Source organism: Acanthopagrus latus, chromosome 4 (genome assembly GCF_904848185.1).
Source record: "Acanthopagrus latus isolate v.2019 chromosome 4, fAcaLat1.1, whole genome shotgun sequence".
Lineage (NCBI taxonomy): Eukaryota > Metazoa > Chordata > Actinopteri > Spariformes > Sparidae > Acanthopagrus > Acanthopagrus latus.
Genome location: NC_051042.1, coordinates 3,621,528 through 3,637,230, shown reverse-complemented (window position 1 = coordinate 3,637,230; position 15,703 = coordinate 3,621,528). Strand labels below are relative to the sequence as shown.

The 15,703-nt window shown below is 40.4% G+C and overlaps 2 protein-coding genes across 4 annotated transcripts; one reads left to right on the top strand and one right to left on the bottom strand.

Moving 5' to 3' along the window:
• Positions 1–289: 289 nt before the first annotated feature.
• Positions 290–8,052, top strand: hdc (histidine decarboxylase). The gene is made up of 12 exons (XM_037096540.1): positions 290–502; positions 579–751; positions 835–948; positions 2,019–2,141; positions 2,232–2,369; positions 2,459–2,602; positions 3,838–3,904; positions 4,029–4,191; positions 4,306–4,396; positions 4,481–4,579; positions 4,806–4,907; positions 5,742–8,052. The coding sequence occupies exons 1-12, from the start codon at positions 475–477 to the stop codon at positions 6,525–6,527; spliced, it is 2,028 nt and encodes a 675-aa protein (XP_036952435.1). The 5' UTR covers positions 290–474; the 3' UTR covers positions 6,528–8,052.
• Positions 8,053–8,367: 315 nt separating this feature from the next.
• LOC119018687 (very long-chain acyl-CoA synthetase-like) lies at positions 8,368–15,639 on the bottom strand. 3 transcript variants are annotated; one of them, XM_037096543.1, is made up of 11 exons: positions 15,445–15,639; positions 13,588–14,396; positions 12,395–12,604; positions 12,127–12,285; positions 11,783–11,907; positions 11,457–11,651; positions 10,958–11,048; positions 10,664–10,862; positions 9,359–9,456; positions 8,820–8,950; positions 8,368–8,736 (listed from the first exon to the last, which is right to left on the bottom strand). In XM_037096543.1, the coding sequence occupies exons 2-11, from the start codon at positions 14,069–14,071 to the stop codon at positions 8,563–8,565; spliced, it is 1,866 nt and encodes a 621-aa protein (XP_036952438.1). In that variant the 5' UTR covers positions 14,072–14,396; positions 15,445–15,639; the 3' UTR covers positions 8,368–8,562. The 3 variants fall into 3 exon arrangements, with proteins under 3 accessions (XP_036952438.1, XP_036952439.1, XP_036952441.1); XM_037096544.1 differs by having other exon boundaries at positions 13,588–14,366; XM_037096546.1 differs by having other exon boundaries at positions 13,588–14,192.
• Positions 15,640–15,703: the final 64 nt, after the last annotated feature.

The window sequence follows — 15,703 nt, the reverse complement described above, 5'->3', positions numbered from 1 at the left end:
ATCAAAATATATTTCATAAACCCAGATAACAAGTCGTAATCTGTGAATTATATTATTTTAGGTTGAACCTAGAATAATTACACTGTGACAACCTCCCTTAATATAGAGAATCTTTTATCCAGATGCAGAGGCACTGACCTATTTCACGGTTACATTAACTTTCAATACTATTTTAGTCATTTATTCCTTCTTAAATTCAGTATCATTTCTGATCACTGAAACATCATTACCATGGAAAATATCTACTACACATGTGGAGTCAGTGGAGGATGCCACCAAACGACTCCTATGATGGAAAGATAAACATGTGAGAGTCATTGTGCGTCATCATTTTAGGGTGTGTTCTTCAACAGGGTCTATATAGATTGGTGATCTCTGTCAGTGAACACACAAAGCATCACTGCATCCACCTGTTACACACAACAAATTAAGTCTGAGCTTCTCACTCAGAGCTTTCATCTCAAAATTACAAAAATGCAGGCTGAGGAATACAACCGCAGAGGTAATCACAGGCTCCTTTTGAATATACTGACTCGGTGTGTCTGTGTCCAGCTGTAACATTGTCTATTACTGACCAGGTAAGGAGCTGGTGGACTACATCACACAGTACCTGAGCTCCATCAGGGAGAGGAGGGTGATTCCAGATGTAAAGCCAGGTTACATGAAGGAGCTTCTCCCTGACACTGCGCCGTCAGACGCGGAGGACTGGGAGAGCATCTTCAACGACATCGAGAAGGTCATCATGCCAGGAGTAAGTTCCTATACTGTCATCTTTAATAATATCAGTATCTTGAAACTATGGCAGAAACATGTGTTTCCTATCTTTTTCCCCAGGTGGTCCACTGGCAGAGCCCTCACATGCATGCATACTACCCCAGTCTGACTTCATGGCCCTCCATGCTCGGGGACATGCTGGCCGACGCCATCAACTGTGTTGGATTCACCTGGGTAAGGGGATGACTACACATGTACCTATACTGTTTTTTCCTTCTACATTCAGAGATCTGTACCTAGCATAGTGATTTGAAAAAAAATATGTCAGTGGGTTAGGGTTAGGGTTATCCTAAAGCTTAAAGGAAAAATCTTGCTAAGAAAAGGTTGACTGGGAAAAAGCAATGTCCATTAGATTTGTGAAAAGATGCAATGATTTTACATTCTCTCAGTTAAGTGGAGCCCAAAACCACTTGGGTGCTCTCTGCACAAACCTTATAAAGTTGGGAAGAACCTTTTATATATTATCAAAAAATAAGAGCATACACTGCTAACCCTGTATGGATGTTATGTTATGGATGTGCTAGAAGTTACACAAGTCGCTTACCAATTATGGACTTACTGTTTGCCTACAGGTGTATGTTCATATGGATGAGTTATGAGCGAGTACACCAGTCTATACACTGAGCTGATGCCACATGATGGCTGTGCTACTTCCCAGAAGCGTCCTGTTTCTAATCAATACTGCCAAATGATGTGGTATCAAATCACTGTAGACTTTAACTTGTGTCACCAAATCTTACATTCAGAAGCATTTCCATGAAAAATAAATGCGTAGTAGAATCATCACATCTTAATCATCTCTTAATAAACTGAAAAAGTAAAAGGATGTAGTGAAGTGTAACATTTGTTACGGTTGTAGATTCAACTTAATACTCAAACTCAAACAAGTCAAATCATTAGGGCAGCTGATGAACTTACAATTTTAAGTTGAAACAGAAAAAATATTATATTAAAATTATTTTCAGTTTGGTATTGGTACCAGAACAATCCACAGGACAACAGTCCACACTTTTTTTCTCCACAACACAACCTTAAAACAGTAAAAACATTCCAACTATGTACCACTATGGTAACAACACTAAGTGCAATGATTACATGACCAGGATAAAATGGTGAAACTGCGATTAGTTAACTTTGTCCTGAAGTTTTGTGTGTATTTGCAACCATGACCTTTTGGTTTCCAGCAGTTGAAGTGAGCTCATACCATCTGAATAAATACATTTTTCAATGTTGGTTATTAACAGGCCTCCAGTCCAGCTTGTACAGAACTGGAGATGAATATGTTGGACTGGTTGTGTAAAGCACTGGGGCTGCCCTCCTTCTTCCTGCATCACCACCCTGACAGCAGAGGTGGAGGCGTGCTGCAGGTTTGATTATTTTAAACCTGTAACGGTGCAGTTGTCTTTTCTGTAACTCCATGCTCATAATTTTTTTCTTCTTCCTGACCCTCCCGTCAGAGTACGGTCAGTGAGAGCACGCTGGTCGCTCTGCTGGCAGCCAGGAAGGATAAAATACTGCAGCTGCGGACCGAGCTTGACCAGGATGTGGACGACTCAGTCTTGAATTCAAGACTGGTGGCCTACGCTTCAGATCAGGTCAGTGTCACCACTTCTTGTGCAATAACTTCCGCTAATTCAGATGAAATAGACTGAGTAACTGATTGAATGTTTGACTGCTTTTAAAGGCTCATTCCTCAGTTGAGAAGGCAGGTCTGATCTCCTTGGTGAAGATCAGGTTTCTGCCCACTGATGAGCAGCTGTCCCTGAGAGGAGACACTTTGAGACAAGCCATACAAGAGGACAGGTCGAGGGGACTGGTGCCTTTCATGGTAGGTGTGTGGCACTGAGGCATGGGTGACAGGTGGGCAGGTTTCATGGCTTGTAATTGGTGATTTACATTTGTATTTGAATGTAAAGGAAAACACTAAGTTTAGTCGCAGGTGAAAATCCAAAATGTAATTGAATAAAATGCATCCACTGCGACTTTTATTTTATTATTGGTGGAGACAAACTTGTATGTTAAATATTGAAGGGGTTTGTTGTTTGTAACCTGTGTGTGGAGGATTTATAATTACAGTATTGCTTTATCATGTTTTAGCTGACAGCATGTCCTGCAGTGTGTATGACACTACAGGGCATAATGAAAGCGTACATATATATATATATATATATCTTCTCCTTGTTTGTCTCTTTGATGAATCTTTATGGATTTGTTGTTTTTTTGTAATTCTTACTGCTGTAAATCCTTTTTTTCTGGGGACCAAGAGGGTTTTGACAGACAAATACTAAGTGGTGGAAATTACTGAGAGAAGTTTACTCAAATACTTTACTTAAGTACAATTTCAAGGTACTGGTACTTAAACGTCCACCTTGTAAGAAATCAACTTGTCTCCAAACCTTAAACATTATTAAACACGATGTTAATGTTCCTTGTTGGTTTGTGACTTCTTATATGAAGTAGTTGGGACCCCTTAACACATTTTAAAGAGACATTTTCCCCTATAAACTCCTTTGAGGAATAATTATCTAATACTTTACATACAAATGCAAAGATATGCAAAAACTCTGAGAAGGAAATATGATTATCTATCATATATATGATTCTGAACATTTTGTTCTTCTTTCCACTCTTCCTCATCAGTCATCCCTCAACCCTTTAGATTTAGTTTGACCCTTAACTAAACTACAAAACAGTATATCAATTTAAAACTAGCTCCACCTCAACTTGTTATAGGTCAGTAATGACAATGTAATAATGTAATATACAATAATATCAGATTTATCTGCAGAACAAGTACTTACTTTTGATGCTATATTTTGTGGTAGGATTTTGAAGGTAATTTCGCATAATGGAGGAGTTTTAAGTTAATATGTTGGTTCTTTCAATTAAAAAAAAAAAGGATCTGAGTATGTCTAAATGTTCAAACAGATAAAAATGTTCAGTATGGACAATTTTCAGTGGTCATATTAAAAATGAGTGACAATTTGTTGGGCTAATAACCTAATACCTGTCTGAAAAAGAACCACTTTGTCACGTCTTAACTGGGACACTGTCTCTCTCCAGCTTTGTGCAACGTTGGGCTCTACAGGAGTGTGTGCCTTCGACAACCTGTCTGAGCTGGGACCAGTTTGTACGTCTTCAAGTTTACTCCAAAGAAATATCTGCTTTGATTCTGCCTGTACAGTCCATACACTGTGTTGAACCACTGAGCTGCATTAGGAGATACAATACTTGTATTTAAATCTTTATCCCAGGTTCAGAGGAGGGAGTGTGGCTCCACGTAGACGCTGCCTACGCTGGCTCAGCCTACGTCTGTCCTGAGCTCCGCTGGTCTCTGGAGGGCATCGACTTCGCTCACTCGTTTGTCTTCAACCCTGCCAAGTGGATGATGGTCCATTTTGACTGCACAGCATTCTGGTGAGCCTTTCACACCTCTGCGGACATTATCTGACAGTAGCTCTGACATCTAAAATAAATCCAAAGCTCATACGAAGGTGGCTCTTTGGTTGTTACTGTGTTGTGTGTTCGCAGGGTGAAGGACAAATATAAGCTGCAGCAGACGTTCACTGTTGATCCTGTTTACCTCAGACATGAGAACTCACAGGCAGCCACAGACTACATGGTATGACACTTCATCAAATTAAAGAGTCAGTCATAATAGTGAATCATTTCAGTGCAACAACACTAATTTTCTTCTGCTGTTCAGAACTGGCAGATTCCCCTCAGCCGACGTTTCCGTTCCATTAAACTCTGGTTTGTTTTGCGCTCCTTTGGACTGAAAAACCTCCAGGCTCATATCAGACACGTGAGTGGCACTCTTTTCATTCACCCTATCATTTAAATCATTTTAGGAATAAATATCAAGCCCTGTTCTGAGATAGGGGACACATATAGTGTTCAGATTAGGCCACATCATTCTTTAAGTTTGGGAATGGCTGTCATGGGTAACTCAGTGAGAACAAAAAAAACCAACTTGTATTTGTTTTTGAGTTTAACATTTTATTCTTCGTGTATTTTCTTGTTTTTTTCAGGGGATTGAGATGGCAAAGCTCTTGGAGTCTCACATAAGGAGTGACACAAACTTTGAGGTTCCTGCTGTGAGGCACCTTGGCCTGGTGGTCTTCTGTCTGAAAGTACGCAGCATGAATTTGAACCTTTTTATGCAGAAACTTGGAAAAGATAACATACAATACGTTCACTGGCTAATAATTGTTGAGATGTATAAACTTGTCAGACACACCTTGTTCAAAGGTTTACGAGTCCAATCTTTTATCTTTGTCCTGATTATGACATTGTTATCTAGCCAACAGCAAGGGGTTTCCACATGTGGGCATCTTGTCTTCATTATTTCCTCATTATTTGCTTGAAATTTGTTTTATCCATGCACCTGAAATGGTGAATGAAGATAAATCTCCAATTGCCTGTGTTTAGAAAACCTGCTTCATAAAAAAATGCCACAGTTCTTTCTCTCAATGCTCTTTGTTCTTGGCATAGCCTCTGAATAATTGTTTTGTCTCCGGTCTTTGCCACCAACAAGCTGGTCTCTCCTGGGGACAGTGTTGTAAAAAGTACACAGAAGTCTAAGTGAGTCAAAGTAGAGATTTAATGTAAAACTGTAAAGTTTTGTAAAGTGAAATCTGCCCATTTGAACAGTATTTGGATACTTAAATGATCCGATATTGAATTTATGAAAGTATTAATTGTAACACCAAAAGTAAAGGCAAAATTCAACATATATTTAACTTAACATATGCAGTAAATTGTATGCTGAAACTTAAGTCAGGCGAGAGACATGTCTTTGGAGGCTCAGCTCTACTGTAGGTGAGAGCAGAGCAATTTCTGCTTGTTGAAAAGCACTGAAACCTTGAAATGATCTTAACCAATGTGCCTTTCTTTGTGTTTGCAAGCTTCAAGTCTTTTTGGTCCTGTAACTTTCCTGACTATTTCACGTCATTTTCTTCTTCTAGGGAGGAAATGATGTGACCCAGGAGCTGTTGAGGAGACTGACCCGGTCAGGCTCCATGTACCTCATCCCAGCAGACATTCACAACAAACGCATCATCAGGTTCACGGTGACCTCACAGTTCACTACAGCAGAGGACATCCTGGAGGACTGGAGCATCATTTCAAAAACGGCCTCTGCTCTTCTGGCTGAGACACAGGCACTGAATAACGCAGACCGACCAAAATCAGGGAGAGATGAGGTGACAGGAACTGAAGGAAACCAACAGTCAGACTCAGGCAGCAGGTCGGAGGAGAGAGAGGAGACGGCCCCTGGGCTGGACAAGGCTCAAGTGGAGCTGTGGCTCGACAAGGCCTGGAATCCTACCAGGAGGCCAATGCGCTCTCTCAGCTGCAGCAGCGAGCCTCTGCCTTACACTTACTTCAGGCCAACGTCTGGCTATGACTTTGAACCAAAGCCTAGTCTTAAAGATGCTACGGGCGGCGTCCCCACGCCACCAACAGCTGGACCTGACACTGTGATTGAGATTACTAAGATGCCTTCAAATCTTCTGGGCAGACAGGTGCTGAAGAAACTGACAAAGTTCTACAGCGTACCCAGTTTCTGCAACCAGTGGGTTCCGTGTGGCCGGCACCAGGTGTGCTGCCCGCTGAAGGTTTCACAGACTACACAAAAGCACCTGACCTCCACCTGCAGGAGGACGAACTGTTTGTCTTCTTCTCCTGTGGCCAACACAGCTCCCTCTCCGGCTCCACTGGAGGGTGCCACCGCACCGAAGCTCCTGAATTGATCCAGTGTACAGAAGAAAATTTCAGCTATTGGTAATTAAAGAGTTGACTAATATGTGCTGATGCTGAGTCAGCACTGTATCAATGACTTAGGATTGATTTGCTCATTTGCAATCATGTTTTAAAAATATTTTTTATTAAAACGCATTTCAAACCTTTCTGTGTAGTTTAACCGTGTCTGTGAATATGTTGTGTTTATGTCTGAACATCAATCCCCTCCCTCCTCTCTTTGTCACCACACGTCTCTTTTCTTTTTTCGGGGCAGCTTAATGTGCCACATTCTTTTCTTCAAGCACTTTTCATCGCTCAGCCCATTTCTCGTATAAGCCGTCACCAGGAGCGCTGAAATTTGTAGCTTTGTCTGTGCCATGATTGGCGGTAAACAGGAGGATCCTGCTCCCTGAGAGTTCCCTGAGCAGACAGGGCCGAGGCTTTATGGAGTTCTCTGTCCTGATTGGATGAAGTAGGCAGGGATACCAGAAAATGCATTTTCTTTATTAGTGCATGTGCAGGGAGAGGAGAGACATGGGTTACTGAACGCACCAATCAGTGGAATACAGACCTGTTTAACACCTATTTAAATAAGAAAATAATGTTTACAATGCTTTAAGCTTGATTTGTTACGTCCCCTCATCCCGTCCATTTCAGGACACAACTTATTGTCTGTCTGTCTGAGGTCAGGTCTTCATGATAGTGTCACAAATGTGCAAGATCCAGTCATGAAACTTCACAAGTGTGTAGTTGAGATCAAAATAATGACTGGGTGTGAAGATGGGTTCTTACACATGAGTACTGAGTACTAATGTATGATCTTTGAACTGCGATATCCCTTTTTATTCTTAAAAAATATATCAAAAACTTATATTTTTAATTCGACTGAATGTGGAGGAACTGCATCAATTTTACTCTTTCAGTTCAATTATTCCATTTTATTTTTTTCTCTTTTTTCTGCTTTTTTTCTTTAATTTATTGCAATTTCTGCTCATTATCATCCTGTTTTCTTTTATCCTGTCTTTGTTAAGCACTCTGGGCTGCATCTTTGTATGAAGTGTGCTATATAAATAAAGTTATTATTATTATTATTATTATTATTATTATTAACCCTTATAGCTGTGGCTCAGAATGCAAATGGCCCGTGTGGTCTAGTTGGTACGTACTGTATGTACATTTAAGTTTATGTATAATTATTCTATTTATAATTCATCATTTTATTTCAAGTACATGTGCATGTATCTGTATGGAGATGCCCCTTTATCCTTTTTATCCTAACAGAGACCTATTGTGTTTTTGATTTCTCTTTCCTTCAGTGTTTTATTTATGTTCTTGTGCATGTTAAAGATCTTGAAAGTAAAAAAAAAATCAGTTCCTCTCTACCACAGAAAACAATGCTCCTGAAACGCCTCGTCATAGTCCCACCTTTAATCCTGTGACTTTGTGACATCACACCATGTCACACATTTGTGTTATTTATGCCCAGCGTTGGTTTGGTATGTAAGAACTGATTTAGCACAGCAATGTTGTTTGCTGCTGGCTCAGGTGTGTGTGAGCTGACCAATCAGAGGAGACGTGATATTCAGGAGGGGGGCTTTAAAGAGACAGGAGCTAAAACAGAGTGTTTCAGACAGAGGGGGAGTATAGAGCTGCAGCACTGAGGAAACTGATGTGTTTTTTGAGCATTAAATCAAAGCATTAATGTAATCCTAATGTAATCCTATTTTAGTAGTGACCCTAAATAAAATGATGAACCTGAGGATATCCTTAATATCATTAAAGATATCATTAATTGTTTAACTTTTTGTATGTACCGCAATGTAAACTAATCATCTTTCAATAAAACAAATCTTTACAATGAATGCATAAAAAACAAAACAAAATTATATTATTCCTTGATATGAATCATTACAACATCTACACCACAGAAAGTAAAGGAGCTCATGGAATGTGTTGTTTAGAAACACTCAGGTCATCCTTCATCATTTGGTCTCCTGTGCCAACTAAAAACTAGACTCTCAGTCCAAGAACAAACACTGAAGTCACTCAGAGCTTGGCTTTTCCCTCTGCGATGGAGCTGAAGATCTCCTGAGTCATGGGCACGTAGCCCTTGTTGTCCTCCAGGTAGAACAGAGGGTCTTTAATGACGGAGGGGTTGAAGCCCTCCTCCCCCAGCTTCACCTTCATCTGCTTGAACGTCCCAGTTACCACCAGAGCATCCTACATGAGAGATAAATGGTTATATAGCAACTGCATGACATTATTTATAAATTATAAGCGAGTTTCAGGTGGACTTTGTTTACCTGTATGCGAATGAAGCGTGGCCTTGCGTAGCTGGGGAGGAAGTTTTTGACATGCTGATATGCAGCTTTGCCGTCAAAATCCATGTTCTCCTTGAGCTTTATTGCTGCCATTCCAATTCTTCCCTCATGTCCTGATCAGTTAAGGTCAAAGTCAGAGGAGAGGGTTATTTCAGGTCGAGAGTATAAACAGCTCCTTTTGTTTCCATAATATGGCAAGGTATGTATATGAGGAGAACTTCTAAAATAAATGCTTTCCTGTTTCAAATTCTGCTTAATTTACTTAATTTGAAGGATTACACGCTTCATTATTATGATGGTTAATACTTACTGAGCATGTTAAAGGTTATTTAGGTTCAAGAGGTTGTGTTGAACATTAACAAGCCCCCAAAACACAAACAGAGCTGGCAGGTGTGAGCATTTTCTAAAATGTTATATTTTTGAAATACACATGACATGACTCTGATGACTGTTATTTAACTACGTATATGTCATTTACAAATCTTAAATCACTGTTAATCATTAATAATTATTATTATTACCTGGCACCTTTACACCGTAGACATTGGCCTCCTCAACCCAGTCCAGCATGAGCAAATGATCAGCCACCTCTGTGGTCGCTACATTTTCTCCTTTCCACCTGTATTTTATGAAAAAACAGAGACAGAACATGTGTAACTTATCTTTAGATTAGGACTGCACAATATGGTGGAAAACAACTGTTCCACATGAATCATATGACTGGTAAAAATTGTGAGTATATTGTCAGATATTACAATATGACTCAGGATGAGTGGGAATGATCGTTTTGGCAATTTTCATTTTCACATTTCAAACAACATAGATTTTGCACTTCTAGGAGAAAAAGATGAAATCCAACTGATATGGAAGGAGCAACTGTCTGCTTGTCCTTACATATGCTCGTGAACTGTTTATCTTATCTTATCTTATTATTGAGGACGCACTGACGTGCTGTGGAGTGTGAAGCTGTTTGCATGAGCGGTTCTTCAGACAATATCAAAGGTTGAGCAAGCTTCCTGTTCCTAACAGGCATGTTTTGGAACAGGCACTGCACTCATAACTAAAAATACATTCATAATATCAACTACAATACATCAAGGCCTTTAAAGGTCACCCAAAAATGATAATTCAGTCATTATCGACTCATCCTCATACTGATGGAAAATCAGGTGATGTTTTGTAGTCACAGATCATTTCTGGAGCTTCACAGCAAAACTGCCCTGCAGCATTCTCCTAAACCACTGAAACAGCTGGGGACAAGAAATCCCAAATTGTTTTTAATCAGCATTTGGGTGAGATGAAAAACTAATTTTTTTTTTTGGTTGAACCTTTCCTTTCATGATCTTGAATAAAGTCAAATCAAAAAGCATTGTAAATTCAGTGCCTGGTGATGAAAATTAGCTCAACCAAAAATCTAATGTAGCCTGAGTTGGTAGACCTGCAGGGATTCGTTGTTCAGTCTTTGAAATTATCATCTAAAAAACAATAATACTGTTTCCAAATGTTTACTCCTTGTTCCTGTGCTTCCACCAAGGACATCATGTTTTCACTGCTTGTATATTTTGATTGGCTGGTTGTCAGCAGGATTACACAAAAACTACAGAACGGATTTCCATGAAATTTGGATGGCGTCCCAGCCAAGATTAGACCTCATTAACTTTTGTTCCAGATCAGGATTATGGAACAGATCCAAGACATTTTTTTAAAATACTTTCTTGAACATAGTGTTAATGAATTTTTCAGGGAATCATACATCGGTCTTTAATAAAATTAGGCTCAACTGTGCTCTACTTGTTTGTTATGTTCAATGTGTGTCATCCAAGGACCTGAAAGTGTCTCCAATGCGGTCCTGAAAGTAGATAAATCCCTCTTCGTCTATCCTCAGCAGGTCCCCGCTGTTAAAGTAGTGGTCTCCCTTCACAAACACGTCGTTCAGCATCTTCCTCTGTGTCTGCTGCTTGTTCTTGGCATAACCAATGAAAGGTGATCTTGCTCCGATCTTTGCCACCAATAAACCGGTCTCTCCTGCAGGATGAATGCACAGCATGTGTAGTAGTTAGAGTTCAAAGGACAGGAGGAAGAAAGCCATACATTAGGAGGAAGGTGGCTCACTAACTCACCTCTGGGGACTTCAATACAAAATCCTTTGGAGTTTTTGACTGGCTCCTCCTTCTCTGTGTCGTACCTGATGAGGGAATATGGAGTCGCCATCTGAAAAGTAGTTTGAGGATAAAACATGAGTTTGCATATATAAAATCCCACTACATCAGTATATACATTACTTATACTGTAATGATAAAACAGTCCAGCCAATGCTGCGAGTGTATACCACTATGTTAAAGGGACACTTCACCACAAAATCGTATACACGTTTCCTCTATAGTGCTTTTTATCCATCTAGAGTGTTTTGTTGTGAGTTATTGTCTGTTGAGATGTCTACCTTCTCTCCAATATTTCTTTCTCTAACAAAATAATCTAGATCAGGGATGTTGAAACTTTTTCCCTTGGAGGGCCAAAACTGAAACTTATGGTGACCCCCAGGCCCAAACCTAACAGGCCCTTATTTAGGCAGCTTGGTGTGAACTGTTTCTCTGATGTTACCTCACAATAAATTAATACCTTGACAAGAAAATGCTCCTTGCCAATCGCTCCGATTTTGCCAATGTGGTTGACAAAGCCTATATTTCCTTCTGTTGCTCCGTAGCACTCACAGACACGAATGTCCCCGAACCGCTGCAGGAATTCAGCCCAGGCGTCAGATCTCATCCCGTTCCCCAACGCCAGTCGGACTTTATGATCTCTATCATTGTCTCTCTGGAGGGAAAGAGAGGTGAGACGATGGCTGTAAAACCAATGTAGGTTAATCTTTGTTTCTGAGGTCAAGCAGTGTGGATGAGTGCTGATCATGCAGCGTTGGCAGTTGTAATGAGCACACAGTGTTCTACCTTTGGTGTGTTGCAGAGGTAGCGGATTATTTCTCCTATGTACTGAATGACAGTCACATTGTACTTCCGACAGTCATTCCAGAAGTTGGAAGCAGAGAATTTACGCCTTAAAACAATAGTGATGCCTGGGAACGAAGAGACACAGACTTCAAGAATATCATATCGCACTCAGAGCTCAGTCAGTGTTGTAAACCAGTGACCTACAGGACTTTGAAATACAAACAGTGGTGATCAGAGCCAAAGCGCCTGCTATTTGAGGTCAGATACCTGTTAGCTTAACCTTCAGTTAACTCAGAATGCACCCTGGTAATCATGTTTTGAAGTTTTATGATGTTATGAATCACCTTGGTTTATTGCTCCACAAAGTCCCATCAGAAAGCCCGAGCTGTGGTAAAGAGGCAAGAATATGTAGACGATATCGTCTGAGCGAACGCCAGCAAGAGACTGAAGAAACGTTGCCATCCATATCCTCTCATGGTTTATTACAGCTGCTTTGGGAAGCCCTAAAATATATCATGAAAAGCAGAAGTAGCATGCTTTTATGGTCCTACTTCTTTTCAAGGCCAGCACAGTAAACAGATAAATGAGGATCAGAGATGAAGGTCAGGGTACCTGTGGTCCCTGAGGTGTAGATGTACAGCCCAGGACTCTTGATGTGGATGTTGGCCCTCAGCTGAGGTGACAGAGGCTGATCTGAGGCCTGCTGGATCTTGTCAGTGAGGCTTTCAATGCCATCCACATCACAGTGCTCAGTGAGGAGGAACACACGGATGCCCTGCTCCTTCAAGGTGGGCAGCACCTCCTCTACAGCCCCCCGCAAATCTGAGAGAGGAGAGGAGAAAAAGAGCGTGTGGAGGCTTCAATACAGTGACAGTAAAGGAACAGTTCCCCCTAACTACAGTCAATCATTACTGACTCAAGTTTCGTAATCCACAAAAGGGGCGTCACGATAAACTAGGTATGGACAACAACCTTAACATTTAAAAAACTTAATGGTAATCTTGTTAATAATGCATATATGAGAACACTGTGTAAATACATTTAGAGTCTCTGAGGTAAATCTAATATCTTTCTGTTCTTACTCGCCTTAATGTTGGTTGGTACATAAAATGACAAAAAGAAGAGACAGAATAATGAGAAGGAAAATAAAAAGAAGAAGAAGAAGAAGAAGAAGAAGAAGAAGAAGAAGAAGAAGAAGAAGACCTGATTTGACTTTAAAATAAACTTTATTCATCAGTTATTTTTCCTCAAAATCAAAAGTGCATCAGCATCAAGAAAATGAAGAGGAGGATGGTTATGTAGAAATTAGCTTGCTTGTTAGCTACAAGCCCCCAGCTACTTTGTCTTTGAAGCCAAATTGTCACAGTGGCCAAACAATCACAGCCATAATACAAGCTGCTGGCCGAGGACATTTGGAAAGTGCAAAGGAGCTGCATCATTCTAACTGTTTTACTCCTTTCAAACCAACTAGCTAACCTGGAAGTTGAACGCTTTTAGCGTCATGCGTCACTGGGCAGCAGCCAATGAACGCACCTCCAACACTGTGCCTAGACTTCCCTTATTAAACCCACGGCTAGATACTACCACAGTGTAGAGACTCAACCCACAGAACGTTAGGTAGCCAGAGTGGGAGTTTTTCTATAATAATAATAATAATAATAATAATAATAATAATAATAATAGTATCTTTGTTTGTTGTTAATAAGATCTATTGGCTTCTTGAAGCTTGTCCAGCACAATCCAAGTTACAACTCTAGAAAAAATAAATAGTGCAGGAAAGCTAAATTCATTCAAGTCTTTCTCACCGGCTCCAGCGACCAGGACTTTGGCATCGCAGCAGGAGAAGCAGTGCAGCAGAGATTTGGACCTGATGTTGTTGTTCAGGAGAGAAGCTGTGCATCCCAGCTTGGCGAGCGCGAGCCAGGCCCACACGAACCACGGCTCGTTCCCCAGGAACAAGGCCACGGTGTCCCCCTCCTGCAGGTTTGCATGAGTGGACAGGGCTCTGGCCACTTTGTTGCTCTCCTTGTCTGCCTGGCTGTAAGTGTAGCAGCTGTCTTCGAACAGCAAAAACTTCTTGTGCGGCTGCCTCGACACTTTGTCCAGGAAACAATCCAAAATGCTGTAAAACGGTTTTCTCTTCTTGTATTTACTCAGCTGCATGCCAACTTTAACTGCAGTAAGAGCATAATTTAAATCCTGCAAGATATAAGGGTTTTTAATGTAAAGCAAAGCCAGCAAAAGTGCCAACCCTGCAAGAGCGGTATATAGGATGTAAGCCATCATCATGATCAGTAGAAGTGAGTCAGTCCTGCAGCAGGGAGAGCCGGAGAGGTTCAACTTTCAGCAGGACACAACAGATGAATATAGTCATGCACGCCTCTTGAACTTTGAGCCATTTTCTCGGGGGCTGTAACAAAAGAACTTCCCTCAATACACAAACTCACACTGCAGCCAACTCTGGGAGAGGCTGCTGCTGTCCTGCATAGTTACATGTTCCCCTCCACTGCAACGACGGTTATGGTTACAACACCAGGATTTGTATGACATCTGCTGACAATAGCATTCCATCTGGGTAGTGAAGCTGGATGGGTCAGAGATTAAAGTAGATCAACTAAAACAGAGAGAAAACACACAACCTGAAACATTGTTTTAATAAATTCTCATTAATTACAAAGGCTGAGAAAAACTGCACCTGGGTAACAAGTGAAATGAAAGCTAAGGGCTGCTGTACACTCATTTCAACACATTTATTATCAGTATCTTTTCCTTTCTGCCTCCAAAATGAATCATTCATTGTCATAAAACAAAACTCAGTTTAAACCCACCATGTGCAAAAGCTGAGAGAAACACACATTAATATGCATCAGTGTGACCTACATTATATCAGTGCTTTAAATCCTTGTTTAGCCAAGAATGCATTAGGGCAAACTAGCTTGCTGATATGACGATAATGGCGTACTTAAATCAAAGATTAATTTACTGAATATATCTCCACCTTCTTCATCAAAAGCAGCAAACTGATCATAAAATAATAAAATGGTCTGATGCTTCATCAGACTGGTTGAGACTGTGTATCTCATACTGAATACAACATTTCTGATATTACTCTGAGATGGACTCACAGGATTCAGATGTTTTTACTGTTAGGTCTTTGATAACTGAGAGAGGAGACGTTAGAGCTGAGACTGATAATAACTGACTGATCTCTACATTATCACACCAGCTGTACCTACAGAAAGGACTTTGTCCCCTGAAAGAAATCTACAACCTTATCTAACCAGGAAAGCTGCTGTATGTGTCAGTGTTTATTTTGAACTGAAATTACACTTAGAACAACAATAATACAAACACATGCATGACAAAGGGCATGTAGACACTCCTGTACACACACTTCTGTGTTAATTTTCAGTTCCACCTTAAGAGAAATCACAGTACAATGAGCAGTGTTGTACCTAAAGTCATATTCCAGTATAAGTAAAGATACTGTCTTAAAATATGACTTATACCCATAAATAGTACTTAAGTAAAAGTCTTCTACTTGATAGTAAATAATGTACTTAAGTAACAAAAGTACAAGTAAATTACTACCAAATGACCTGAATAGCACTTTATGCTGCACTGCTGCTTTCTTGTGGACAAATAAACTGCACTGATCTTACCTCTGTTTGTCGTACTGGGCTGTGTGGTACTGACGTAAATGGTCAGTTGTGTTACCTCTCACTGTGGCAACAGATGCAAGGTACTGTCGACACAGAACACGTGTTTGGTCAATATCATCCTTCTTGTAGCCGAAATAATTCCAGATAATTGACGTCGCACCAAGTCTGTTTTCTTTTTTCTCTTCTTGTTGCTAATTTTTCAGTGTTGTTACCAGGGACTCACTCCATGTGCAGGGGCGTGGTCTGTTCGGCACACTGA